This window comes from Caretta caretta, chromosome 10 (assembly GCF_965140235.1).
Source record: "Caretta caretta isolate rCarCar2 chromosome 10, rCarCar1.hap1, whole genome shotgun sequence".
Taxonomy (NCBI): Eukaryota; Metazoa; Chordata; order Testudines; family Cheloniidae; genus Caretta; species Caretta caretta.
In genome coordinates, this window is record NC_134215.1 from 7271549 (window position 1) to 7284290 (window position 12742).

A 12742-nucleotide genomic window follows, 5' to 3' on the forward strand; every position below is an offset into this window, starting at 1 on the left:
CACTGCCTCCACATCTGCCCCTACCCACAAACTCGTTTCTAGAACCACTTTGCCAAGCCAAGGCCCATATGCGGCCACTGGGCTATTTATCAGAGGGCCGGTTGCGATGCACTGAGTCGGAAATATCACCCGCCCTGCTAGATGAGGAAAAAGCTATGCTCCTGCTGAGAGCTGGAGGATCAACTCTGAGTCACTGCTCCGCACAGGCAGCTGATTGCAGAGGCTGGAATCTTGGCAAGACCTATTTTCAGCAACACCCATGCAGGGAGAGGGCGGGCGCTCCCACCCGCGCACCCTCTCTGGAGCACAAGCAGCCTTCCCCACCCCAACCTCAAACTTGGCCCATGCAGCCATGACTTCACTTCCCACCCCCAAGGTGTGGTGACTAACCCTTATGGAACAACACCCCTGGGAAGGAGGTAAAACAGGGATGATGGTGTTAACAGATGGGGAAACTAGAGGCACAAGCGAGGACCCATGAATGAAGGGATCTGTCAGAGATAGGAGGTCCTGGGCTCCAGTTCTGTGCTCCAACCACTACCTCCAATGTAGACAGCTGGAGAGGTAGTAGGTTAAGATCTACACCCTCTCCACACATATGCCTTACCCAGATACTGGCTGTCCTCCCACCCACCTCGAGCCACTCTGCTCCATCCCCATCCCCTCCACGCTCACCTGCCAAAAAAGGTGGGAACAGAACAGCACCCATGTTTTCCAAGTTTTAGATATGTATAAACAACCCACACCCACAAGAAGCCAGGTAGTAGCAAACTCACATGTACAGCAAGAACACACCCATTCGCAGTGGGTTACAATGCTCAAGACACAGCCTAGCCATGCTTCCAGGAGGGCTATGCAGAGTCCTTCAGAGCTACATGCTCTGCAGCCTTCGGCCCTGGGCGGGCACAGAAGGGAAGCAGTTAATCCAGGCCTTAAGCTTGGTTGCAATCATGGCTGCGAGATTTTGCAGAGACAAGAAAAGTAACTGAAAGTTCTGTGCCATAAGCCTGACTTTTCACTCTCCTCTGGACAATGCAGTCAGCCAGGGGCCGAGCCCCAGGACATCCGCTGGGAAGCTCACGCTACTCGAAGCTATTTCATGGGACAAGAAACCACGCTGTCCCAACCAACACAACAGGCTTTCAGCCAGAGATTCCAGTTTTCAAAGCTGCAGATGAGCTACTGTGTCGAGATCAGCTGCCATACTGATCCTGGAACCGCAGTGGGCTGGGCTGAAATACAGCCCAAGCGTAGAATGGTCCCAACACCTTCCCAAGCCCGTAAGGAATGCTTCTGTCTGCGCCAAGGCTGGATCACCGCCCCCCAGGTCCCAGCTGCTTGGCCAGCAAGGTATTTTGAGACACCATATGAAATGCTTAGTTAGCACCTACCAAGGGGAACAGAGCAGACCAAGCCAGCGTCCACAATTAGCCAAAGAGTTTGAATGAGACCAACACAACCCCGGAGCCATGTGCAGCAGCCATATCAGGCCCGTGCGTAGCTGGACGGTGGCCCACGAGCTACAGCAAGTTTGCCCCCCAGCTGGCAGGAGGCGACCTTACCTTCCGCCCTTCTCCAGAGAATCCCACGAGAGAGTGGCCCAGAAAGGATACATTTTCACAGCTCCCGATTTGGTGCCAACGGCCATAATTCGCAGCTTGGGGTCGTAGGCCAGAGAGCTCGGCTGGTTGGGGAACCCATGTTCCACAGTCTAGGAGGAAGACGAAGAAATGGGACAGCGTCACACGCCACGGAGTTCAGCGGTGCGAGACTGACTCGCTATGAGCCTGCGGAGACGGTGGCAGCTCAGGGCCCATCCCAAAGCCTTCGCCCGGAGCTGCCTCCACGGGCTTGGACAGCGCGCGCACAAAAGACATTCCGTGGCATCCCTATTTACGGGGCCCACGAAGATCTCGCAATTTACGTGCCACCCTTCCCTGCAATGCTGGGGAGAAGGGGGAGGGCCTCATGCTCACTTGCTGCTCGGAGACCGACTCCCCCTTGAGCACCTGCCTGAAAGTCTTTTTACTAGGGTATGGCAGCGGTGCCAGGCAGTTCTGTTGCCCCATTGCCCCAGTGGGCTGGGCAAGGGCCACATGGACTACAGCCTCACCTAACATTCCGAGCCCTTGGCCAAGCCTGAGCCGTGGCATTGTCTGAAAACGGCCAGATGTCTCCTTCCCCACTCCTCAGAGAGGGACCTGTGTTGTGACGACCCCTACAGGGCTCAGCCAAGGATCAGGGCCCACTACGTGGGAAGCAGGCCTTGCCCCAGACACAGACTGGCAGGACCATGACAGGGAGACAGTAGGTCCAATCTCCCCACAGCTTGTAACCTGCAGCCAAATTTAAGAGCCACGGCTCAAGACTCCTTGCAGCTACCGAGTCCCGGGACGTCCCTGGTGGGGAGGGGGGGGCGCTAATCACTGTGCGTCCCACTGACTTCATCGAGGCCTTTTGAACGGCCTGCATGCGCCGTAACCGGGAGGCAGCACCAGATTCGCCGCGGCTCCGGCCCCAGCCTGATCTTTGCAGCGGGGATTCCCAGCACTGGATAGACAGCACCACTCCTTAGACAGCTGGCAGTCTTCTATTGCTGGCCACAGCTTCCTTTCAGGAAGGTTAATAAGAGTCGACGCAGCCCACACAGTGCAGGTGCAGCCTCCCTTCGCGTCGCTCCCACCCCAGCGGCCTCCTGGAAGGCCATGGTTTTAGGAGAAGTGGAAGGGAGGAAGAAGAGAAAAGACTAATCAGGCTTGGCTGGAAGAGCCGCCTGGAGCAACCGCTCCCTCCCACCTCCCCTGAGCAGTCCCAGCAGCGCTCCATCCAAGGACTGGGTTTTTGTTTTGTTTTTTTCAGGACCAACATGCAAGCATCCGAATTCCAGCTCTCTCTCTCAAGTGTCAGGGTCAATCTGAGCACAGTACAGGAAGAGAATGAATCTTAGATCTCACTCAGCAAACACTCCCCGCTTCCCCTCACAGCCGCTTGGCAATCAGTGTGCAGCTCTGAACGCGACCACCCAGGGAATATATTCCTTACCCACAGAATGGAGTCCCCTGCAGCCAAGCAGAGGTGGGCAGTGGGATATGGGCCTTCTACTAGGTACCCGCAACCAGAGCTAGGGGACAGCCCAGCATAAGGGCTGGCTAAAGGGAGGACTCCTCTTAGCAACTGGATCTAGATTATTGGATGAACTTCAGTCACCTGCCAACTCAGAGAAACAGAGGATGTTTTTACATCAAAAGTGTTCATAACGGACAAGTTATCCAGGAAGCGATGTCAGCAAGAGACCCTATTACAGGCGCAGCATACAGACCGGTTAATTCCTCCTATCCCAAGTGAAGGAAGCTCATTCTGCCTCCAGCACCCCTTTCCCTAATGCTCACGGGCAGGACCCATCTCACCAAGCAGGGGCATTTAATACTTGGCATTTCCAAGGCACCTCACACAGAAGGCTCTCCCCAGTGCTTCGCAACTGTCTCTAGGACTAAGGCCATGCCTATACGTACAGTGACACTGCAGCCAGCTATGCCACTGCGGTGCGTCTGGTGAAGACACTCTATGCCGATGGGAGAGAGCTCTCCTGTGGGCATAAAAAACCCACCTTCGCAAGTGGCAGACGCTGTCCCACCGACATGGTGCCATGCACACGAACACTTATGTCGGTGGAACTTACATCGCTCGGGGGTGGTGGCATAGTCACACCCGAGTGACATACGTTTTGCTGACATAGTTTGTAGCGTAGACATAGCCATATCACCACCATATGGCCTGTAGGATCTTCCCAACTGCACCTTCCACACACAGACTCAACTCTTGCGTCCACTTAGCAGATCTTAACAGCCTGCTTCCTCGTGGAACATCTGTCACCCACAGCAGCCAAGTGCCCCTTTTAAAGCAAAAGTATTTTCTCCAACAGTACGTAGCGGGGAGTTAGATGAGGACCAGACTAGAGGATGCTCTTGTACAAAAGAAAGGCCAGAAACATTTTTTTTGGTAAACTTACAGTCCAAGGACAACTAAATTTTTAAATACACGATCAGATTATAACAAGGCAGCTTGAGAGGTAGTGGGAGAAGTTTACCAGAAACCTGTCAGAGGATGGCTTGGCAAAAACCCTTGAGAAATCAGTGATCAGCCCCATCTTAAACACACCACTTGTTCTGAAGACCATGCACTGCACAGACACCAGCTGCAGCACAAGCAACTAGGTTCCCCAAAATCTCAGCCCCACATGGTTACTCTGCAAAGTAGCAACACAGAACAGACTCGGGATCTCGTCATGGTAAGTACGAATCGTAAAACCGCTGATTTGCTAGTGGCTGCTGGGCCTATTCTGGCATTTAGAGACCCACAAATCTCCTTACGTGCAGGATATTCTGAAACAGCACCACACACAAGGTTAGTGGAAAGACTGAAATGCCATGGGAACAACTTAATGCTCTAGCCCGATGAAGGCCAGGTTTGGGGACTGGGTCTGTATGCCAGCAGGGGCTTCACACCCTGGACAAAGGGATACCTTGTCACCTTGCTCTTGAGGATGCACTGGACGTGATATCGCCAAAATTCTCCTGGGAACAGGGCTGGGGCCAGCACTAAAGTTTGCCATGTTCTCAAGTGGAGAGTTCCAGTGAACAGCAGTCAGGCAAAGGCGATCCAGGGAGTAGGACACATGTGCCCTCTCTCCCACCCTAAAAGATAGCAATCAGATAGCTTCGAAAGACTTGGGTGCCAATGTTACTCCTCCTGTGGGACACATGTGTACAGCTAGCCTGTCATCACCAAGCCAGACAGCTCTAGGCTCCCTGCTGTCAAGCCACCCAGATTTCTTAAACTAAGTAGGGCAGGGCCTGGTGACTGCTTGGATGACACCAAGGAAAACAGATTCTGCAGCATCGGCTATTAACATGGTTTCTGCTGCTAGTGCTCAGAGTCAGTACTGCACCCACTGTCCCTAGTGCTGGCCTACGCTGAAGACACAGTCCATGGGAGGAAGAAGGGGACAGGAGTTGTATCCTCTGCAAGCCAGAGGAGTCACCGAGTATGAAGCAAGGGTTTGGAATGCAGGCTCCTTGGAGCTAGACTAGAGCCAGCAGACCCGCCATTCAGCCCCAGGGCACTGTACAAACCACACTCCCTCTGCACCTTCCATCCAAGGGTCTCTAGTGCTTTGCAGCTATCAGTTCGCCCCCAGCCCCTCTGGGATGTGGGTCTCCATTCTGTAAATGAGGATACACCAAAGACGGGCTAAGTGATCTATCTTGCTTTAAGATTAAACTCGATAAGTTTATGGAGGAGATGGTATGATGGGATAACATGGTTTTGGTAATTAAATATTCATGGTAAATAGGCCCAATGGCCTGTGATGGGTTTTTAGATGGGGTAAGATCCAAGTTACCCGGGAAAGAATTTTCTGTAGTATCTGGCTGATGAATCTTGCCCATATGCTCAGGGTTTAGCTGATCGCCATATTTGGGGTCGGGAAGGAATTTTCCTCCAGGGCAGATTGGAAGGCCCTGGAGGTTTTTCGCCTTCCTCTGTAGCATGGGGCACGGGTCACTTGCTGGAGGATTCTCTGCTCCTTGAGGTCTTCAAACTACAATTTGAGGACTTCAATAGCACAGATATAGGTGTGAGGTCTTTTTTAGGAGTGGTGGGTGAAATTCTGTGGCCTGCATTGTGCAGGAGGTCAGACTAGATGATCATAATGGTCCCTTCTGGCCTAAATATCTATGAATCTATGACTTGCCAAAGGTCTCAAAGCGAGTAAGTGGCTGAGCCAGGACAGTCTTTGCTTTAACTACTCAACTGTTTTGCCAGAAGAGGAGCTCAAACACATGGGCTGGAGGTAGCCAGTGTAGGACACCAACGAGCTACTCATAAGTAGCGAGTGACATTTACAGCCCTCAACACCCTTTCTCACAGGGGAAGCATCACCCACCGTCTAGGTCGGGAACAGCGGCGTAGAGAGGAGGTTGACGTGCCCAAGGTCATAGGACAGCATGAGTGCAAGGAATTCAACCCAGCTCTCCCAAGTCCCTTGCACAAGGAAATAATTCATTGTTCCCAACAAGACACGGCACAGTCACAAGGGGTGAATGGAAGGGAAACATTCACAATTCTCCTACATCAAGGGCTATGGGATCCCCTGAGCCCACACAGGACAGAAAGGATTTGGTATCACCACTGAAATAAAATGGGTATGCAGTTCCCTCTGTAACCAGAGGCTTCACCTCCAACTCCCCTGGAGGGGAATGGCGCACAGTGGTTAGGACCCAGAAGACCCAGGTTCAACTCCTTGCTCTGCTACAGACTTCCTGTACAACCTTGGGCAAGTCACTTAGCCTGTGCACCACCTATAAAATGACAGGTTTCAGAGGAGCAGCCGTGTTAGTCTGTATCCGGAAAAAGAAAAGGAGGACTTGTGGCACCTTAGAGACTAACAAACAAAGCTTATGCTCAAATAAATTTATTAGTCTCTAAGGTGCCACAAGTCCTTTTCTTTTTACCTATAAAATGGTCATTAATATTTCCCTACGTGCAAGGACAGATGCACAGAAGACTGCAAGGTGCTCATATATTATGGGAATGGGGATCATATAAGCCCTTAAGACACATCACTGCATAGAGCAGGGGTGGGCAAACTTTTTGGCCTGATGGCCACATCTGGGTATAGAAATTGTATGGCTGGCCATGAATGCTCACAAAATTGGGGTTGGGGTGCAAGGGGGGTGAGGGCTCCGCCTGGGAGTGCAGGCTCTGGGGTGGGGATGAGGGGTTTGGGGTGCAGGAGGGTGCTCCATGCTGGGATCGAGGGGTTCAGAGGGCAGGAGGGGGCTCAGGGCTGGGGCATGGGGAACAGGGGGAGTTAGGACTCCAGTTGGGGTGCATGCTCTGGGGTAGGGCTGGGATGCAGGAGGGTGCTCCAGGCTGGGATTGAGGGGTTTGGAGGGTGGGAAGGGAATCAGGGCTGGGGCAGGGGGTTGTGGCACTGGAATGGGTCAGGGGTGCAGACTCCAGGCAGCACTTACCTCAAGCGGCTCCCAGAAGTAGCGGCACGTCCCCTCTCTGGCTCCTACACGGAGGTGCAGCCAGGCGGCTCCGTGTGCTGCCCCGTCCGCAGGCACCGCCCCTGCAGCTCCTGGCCAATGGGACCTGCAGGGGAAGCTCCTACGCGTAGGAGCCGGAGTGGGGCCATGCCACTGCTTCCAGAAGCCGTGCGGAGCAGCCCCAGACCCTGCTCCCCAGCAGGAACTTAAAGGCCAGATTAAAACAGCTGGAGGGCTGGATCCAGCCCACTGGCCGTAGTTTGCCCACCTCTGCCATAGAGTATTCCCAGACAATCAACCTGCCGGGCCAGGAGACAACCTTTCCCTTTCAACCTAAAGCAGGACATACTGCAGATGCATATAGTACTTCCTTATGTTTCTCTGAGCTACAACGAGCGGCAGATTAGTATCTTGCCCCCTACCACACACACCTTGACGTTAGCCATCTCTCATTTTATGTTTCCCCCAGCTCCCAAAATCCAATGCTCCCACCTCTCAAACCGCCTCCCACTGGGAGCTGAAGATTTGGTTTATTACGAGCCATCAGCAGCAAACACACTTTATTTTTATCTCACGCTCCAGCTGCTCCGAGCTCTTCCCTTGCACGGGTGTGCTCTTTTTGGATGGGTTTCCACAGACCAATTAAGTGAGCTAGGTATGGCAGGTGCACGGCTGTTTAACAGACATCTGCATGTCTCACCCTGGTTTAATTACTCAAATCTCAGATCACTGTCCTGGGATAACTAGGAACCCAGGAAGCAGCCAATGGGTGGGGCCTGCTGCCTCATTTCCAGCTACAGAATTCCTTACAGAAGCTAATTAATTAGCTCTTCCCCATTTTCCTACAGACACGATTCCCAGCCCACCCTGTTTGGAAGATGAGTTCATGGCAGCCACTCAGATGGCTACTCCCCACTCCAGCCAGAGGAACAATAATGATAGGGAGGGAACATCAGCTGCATCTGGTACTGAACTCAGACATCAAGGCAGGAGACAGGGCTGCTACATTAAATTCCTGGCCCTGTCACAGATCTGTACATGACCTGAGGAGGGTGTGTGGACCTGTTTGGCCCTCTGAGTGGCGATGGTGTTTCCTCAGCTGGAGGAAACTAGAGTGCTTTGAAGCCCTCCAACCAGGAGAAACTATGAACATTCCAATTAATAAAGAACTTGTCGAGGCCAAGCACGCAGTTGGGATTGTCCCCACCCGGCTGGCCATTCCCATCTGGCCAGGGATTCGTCATTGTCAGAGGGCCAGCGGGTCAGATTTTCTGTGCTGTCAGCCAGCTTGCAAACAGTCCTCTCGTTCCATTTTTCTCAATCTTTTTGATACCTGGGACCTGTTTGCTGCCTTCCTAAACGGTGTCAGGGAGATCTCAGGAAGCAGCGCTGGTCCACAGCCCGGTCATAGAGAAACACTGCTCTAGTTGGTCATTGAGCCACTAAGGGGACACAACACTGAACCAAGGGTACAATACTTTGTGCATCTTTCTAGGGAGCTTAGGAAGAACCATCAGGAGGGCTAAATATTCGAGCACTTTACACATCTGGAGAATACCGCAGCACCAGGACAATCCATGACAAGTCTGGAGAGAGCTTACCAAAGCTCACAGGCCCATCCTGCTCAAGCAGATCCAGTTCTCACTGTACTTGTCACCACGACACCCAAGGAGAGTCCGATTATAACTACTCCAAATATTACAGCAGGAGTCGGGGGGGGGGCCTCACGCCTGTAATTAGCATGGCCTCCCCCATTCCCCTTGTCTGGTTTCATACAAAGCCTTTCAGGGAAAGAGCTATTTCCTCTTGTCTGGTTGCATTCCACAGTTTGTGTTCCTCTGCCTAGTTCTTTGTGGTCGCTTTTACAGCCAACAACTGACAAACTAGAGTCTTGGCACAGGGCTGCTGCCATCACCAGGCCCCACTTGGACAAGATGCAGTGCATTCTTCTGGTCAGGAGTTACCCATCTGCTTGAAAACGAGGCATTGCATTTCTAGCTGCTTTGGAGCTGGGTTACTTTGAAAGAGGATCTTCAGAAATTCATAACTGGCCAGAACAATCATATCTCCCCTTGGAAAAGAGACAGCTAAGGGGAGATATGATTGAGGTCTATAAAATCATGACTGGTGTAGAGAAAGTAGATACTGTAACTACTTCTCATAACACAAGAACTAGGGGGTCACCGAATGAAATTAATAGGCAGCAGGTTTAAAACAAACAAAAGGAAGTATTTCTTCACACAATGCACAGTCAACCTGTGGAACTCCTTACCAGAGGATGTTGTGAAGGCCAAGACCATAACAGGGTTCAAAAAAGAACTAGATAAAATCATGGAGGAGAGAGTCCATCAATGGCTATTAGCCAGGATGGGCAGGAATGGTGTCCCTAGCCTCTGTTTGCCAGAAGCTGGGAATGGGTGACAGGGGATGGATCACTTGATGACTACCTGTTCTGTTCATTCCCCCAGGGCACCTGACATTGGTCACTGTCAGAAGACAGGATACTGGATTAGATGGACCCTTGCTCTGACCCAGTAGGGTCATTCTTATGGGTTTTTTTTTTAACAATTTTTCAGAACCAGAACGGAGATGAAGAGACAATAAGTTCTGACAACAGATCCCTTTAAAGTACCTGCTTACAAGTGGCCATCACTCCATCCTCAAGACATTCCTTCTTCCATAACCCACGCACCATTCTCTAGACTAGCGAGTGCACCAGGATGAGCGGCCACCTCAGAGTCATGCCGACCCTTTTCATTCTGTTGCCATTTAACAGGATAAAGAGCTAGTACCCCATAGTCAGCCCTCCTTTAGAGGAGCACCATTGCTGATTAAGCCATCTGGAATATAGGTTCAAAAATATAGCAGAAAATAGCTATAGGGCTCAAGTCACTTGCTCCTCACCCCGGTGTGATGGAACAACACTGGGGAGTCAGATTACATCACTCATGACTTTGTGGGAGCACGGCCATGAGTATGACCTAGGGCAACAAGAAGGACCAAAGCAGATCAATAGGTCCGATGGGAGGGAGGTGAGCTCCCATCTCATCAATGACAAGCTAGAGGATCTACAAACCCCCCCCGCCCCCCGATACCACACAAACTGAGACACCCAGTGCCACCAACTCCCTCCCCAGGTGTCGGCATCTGTAGTTTTACTGAGCCCAAGCTCTGGTGAGTTACAGATTTCCAGGAGCTGTCAAGCACCCCAAGGGGACTGAGCCGGTCTTGTGTTTTGACGAGGCTAAAAGAGTTGAGCCACTGGGCCGTGCAGAAACACAGCTTCTTTGGGAAGATCACTGGTCCTACAGCTGGAACCAGGATCTGTCACTGCCCGTGAGATGCTCTTCTCCCCACGGATCAGGGGCCCACCCCCCAACTGGTATTGGAAGGGTAGGTCTGCAGTCAGACAACTCTGCACTTCTCGGAGACAGCGAGAGGAAGAGGAGAGCTGTAGGCATGGTGCATGTGAGTGCCAGCAAGGAGCCGTGGGTGCCAGCGGAACGGCTATCAGAGGTACCTGCCACTCCAGTGCCCGGTCTCGTGCACGGGCTGCCTGAGTGATGCAGCGAGCGTGAGAGTCGGTGACCTCGAGGGATCAGATTCAGAGGCAGCGCATTTTACTTGTTAACTGACAGGTCTCCAGGGTGAAAGGTTAGTGAATTAATCCTGCTACAAGCCTCCACTATTAACACGCCCCCTCCCCAACATCTTCCTTCTGCCACTAAATCCACAGAGAGCTTTCAAACTCCTCGTCGGAGCGACAGCTTAATGAGCTATTCTCTATGACCCAAACCCATATTACAGCACATCCCCTCCCTCCCGGCCACGCCAGACGACGTCCCCAGGAGCTGTATCTGGCACGCAAGCTCTAGGCCTAGTTACAGCAGATACAAGTCAGATTTCAGGCAAGCTGAGAAGGTGGGGGCGGGGGGGACGTCTTAATAGAAGTCAGGTGGACGATCCTATCCCGAAGCGCTCAGCAGATCAGAACACAGCTCAGAGCTGCTCTCCTCACCAAGTTCCTGCTGCAGCACAGAGACCCCAGCCACGTACAAGTCCTGCACCCCCAGCAAGCCCGCAGAGCGACCTTGCTCTCACCATGCCTCCCCAGCACAGGACAAAACCACTGCCCAAGCACAGGAGTAACTGCCCGGGGACTCAAGAACGGCACCATGCTCCCCCACCCCTGCAGCTTGCAACAGCCTTGAACATCTCTGGTTGAATACCAAGGTAAAAATCACACCCCCAATCCTGCAAACGCTCCTCCTGAGACGAGCCAGGCAGTAAGTGCTATGACCAGAATCGTCCGCAGGATCAGGTCCCGTGTCACCGATTACAGAGGCCTGCCTATACCACGGGCGAGGCAAATGGCCACACGACCCAGGGCCAGCCGCGCTACAGCTGTCTGTACACAGCATGGGTTGAGTCAGCACTTCAGCGTGCATGTGGAACGGGACCACATCAGTGGCCCCCCCTCAGCCAGGGTTGGGAAATATTTAGCCATCTGCTTCCACCAGCCATCCCAGAAGGCGAGCAGGCCCCTGGAAACGGGGAGGAGACTTACCTTCCTTCGTCAAGCACCTCGAGATCTACTGATCAGCGTTATGTCATAGCTAGGTGGTATTCCGTCCACCGTGGACAGGGCCGGCTGGCGTCCAACGTGTGACGGGGCCATAACATGTTATTAGCCACACGTGCTCCCAACCAGACTATCCATTTGTACTCATCTCTTACTTGATAGAGGGAGACAAGTTACTCAAAAGTGAAGGAACGTCTCTTTGCCCTGTAGTTTCGCAGAGCAGGCTGCAGTCGGCCTCCTGCAGAGGTGGCATTAAGCCGATGGGAGAGCTTTCTCCTGTGGGCTTAGAGCAGGGGTTCTCAAACTGGGGGTCGGGACCCCTCAGGGGATCGCGAGGTTATTTCATGGCGGGGTCGCGAGCAGTCAGCCTCCACCCAAACCCCGCTTTGCCTCCAATATTGATAATGGTGTTAAATATATAAACAAGTGTTTTTAATTTATACGGGGGCGGGGGGTTGCAGTCAGAGGCTTGCTGTGTGAAAGGGGTCACCAGTACAAAACTTTGAGGACCACTGGCTTAGAGCATCCTCACAGCAGCGCACCTACACCACTGTATCTTTGTAGCCCTTATTCAAACTGAACAAAGGTCTCCGTGCCCTACGGTTTCCACAGAGAAAGCCGCATTGGGCCTCCCAACTAGACATGAGCAAGTTGATTTTTCAGTCGGGTGGCAGAATCGAACAAAGTTTTCCTTTGGGTCAAACCCAGCCTGGAACGTTTGGGTTTTTCAGCAAACCAAACATTGTTTGGGTTGAGCGAAATGTTTTGTTTGACCCAAAAAAGCCACCACGTCTACCCTTAAAAAAAATTAAACCAATCTACTTCCATTTCTACATACCAGTGTTTCAGAGAGAAAAGTTAAACGCTTGGCTGGCAAAGTATCAAAATGAACTGTTGTGATTTTCTTTTTTTTAATTCAGCCAAAACTATTCAAATTCACAAATAGTTTCAGTTGCCTGGAGCGTTTGGGGGCAAATAAGCTATTTGACTGAAAAGTTTCACCCGACTCTATTTCCAACCCTTTAAAGCTGCAAGAAGAACAAGAAGAGCAAGAGTGCCCATGCCTAGTTTGCATTTAGCAATAACCCTAATCCAGGCACCCGAGGTC

General features: G+C 52.1%; 1 protein-coding gene across 2 annotated transcripts in view; it reads right to left on the reverse strand.

The window, feature by feature from the left end:
* Nucleotides 1-12742, reverse strand: part of LLGL1 (LLGL scribble cell polarity complex component 1) — a 72896-nt gene that overhangs the window by 55570 nt on the left and 4584 nt on the right. For both annotated transcript variants that reach the window (XM_048868298.2, XM_048868297.2), the window contains exon 2: nt 1614-1711. In XM_048868298.2, coding sequence (XP_048724255.2) covers nt 1614-1711 — 98 coding nt within the window. The remainder of the gene's footprint in view (nt 1-1613; nt 1712-12742) is intronic.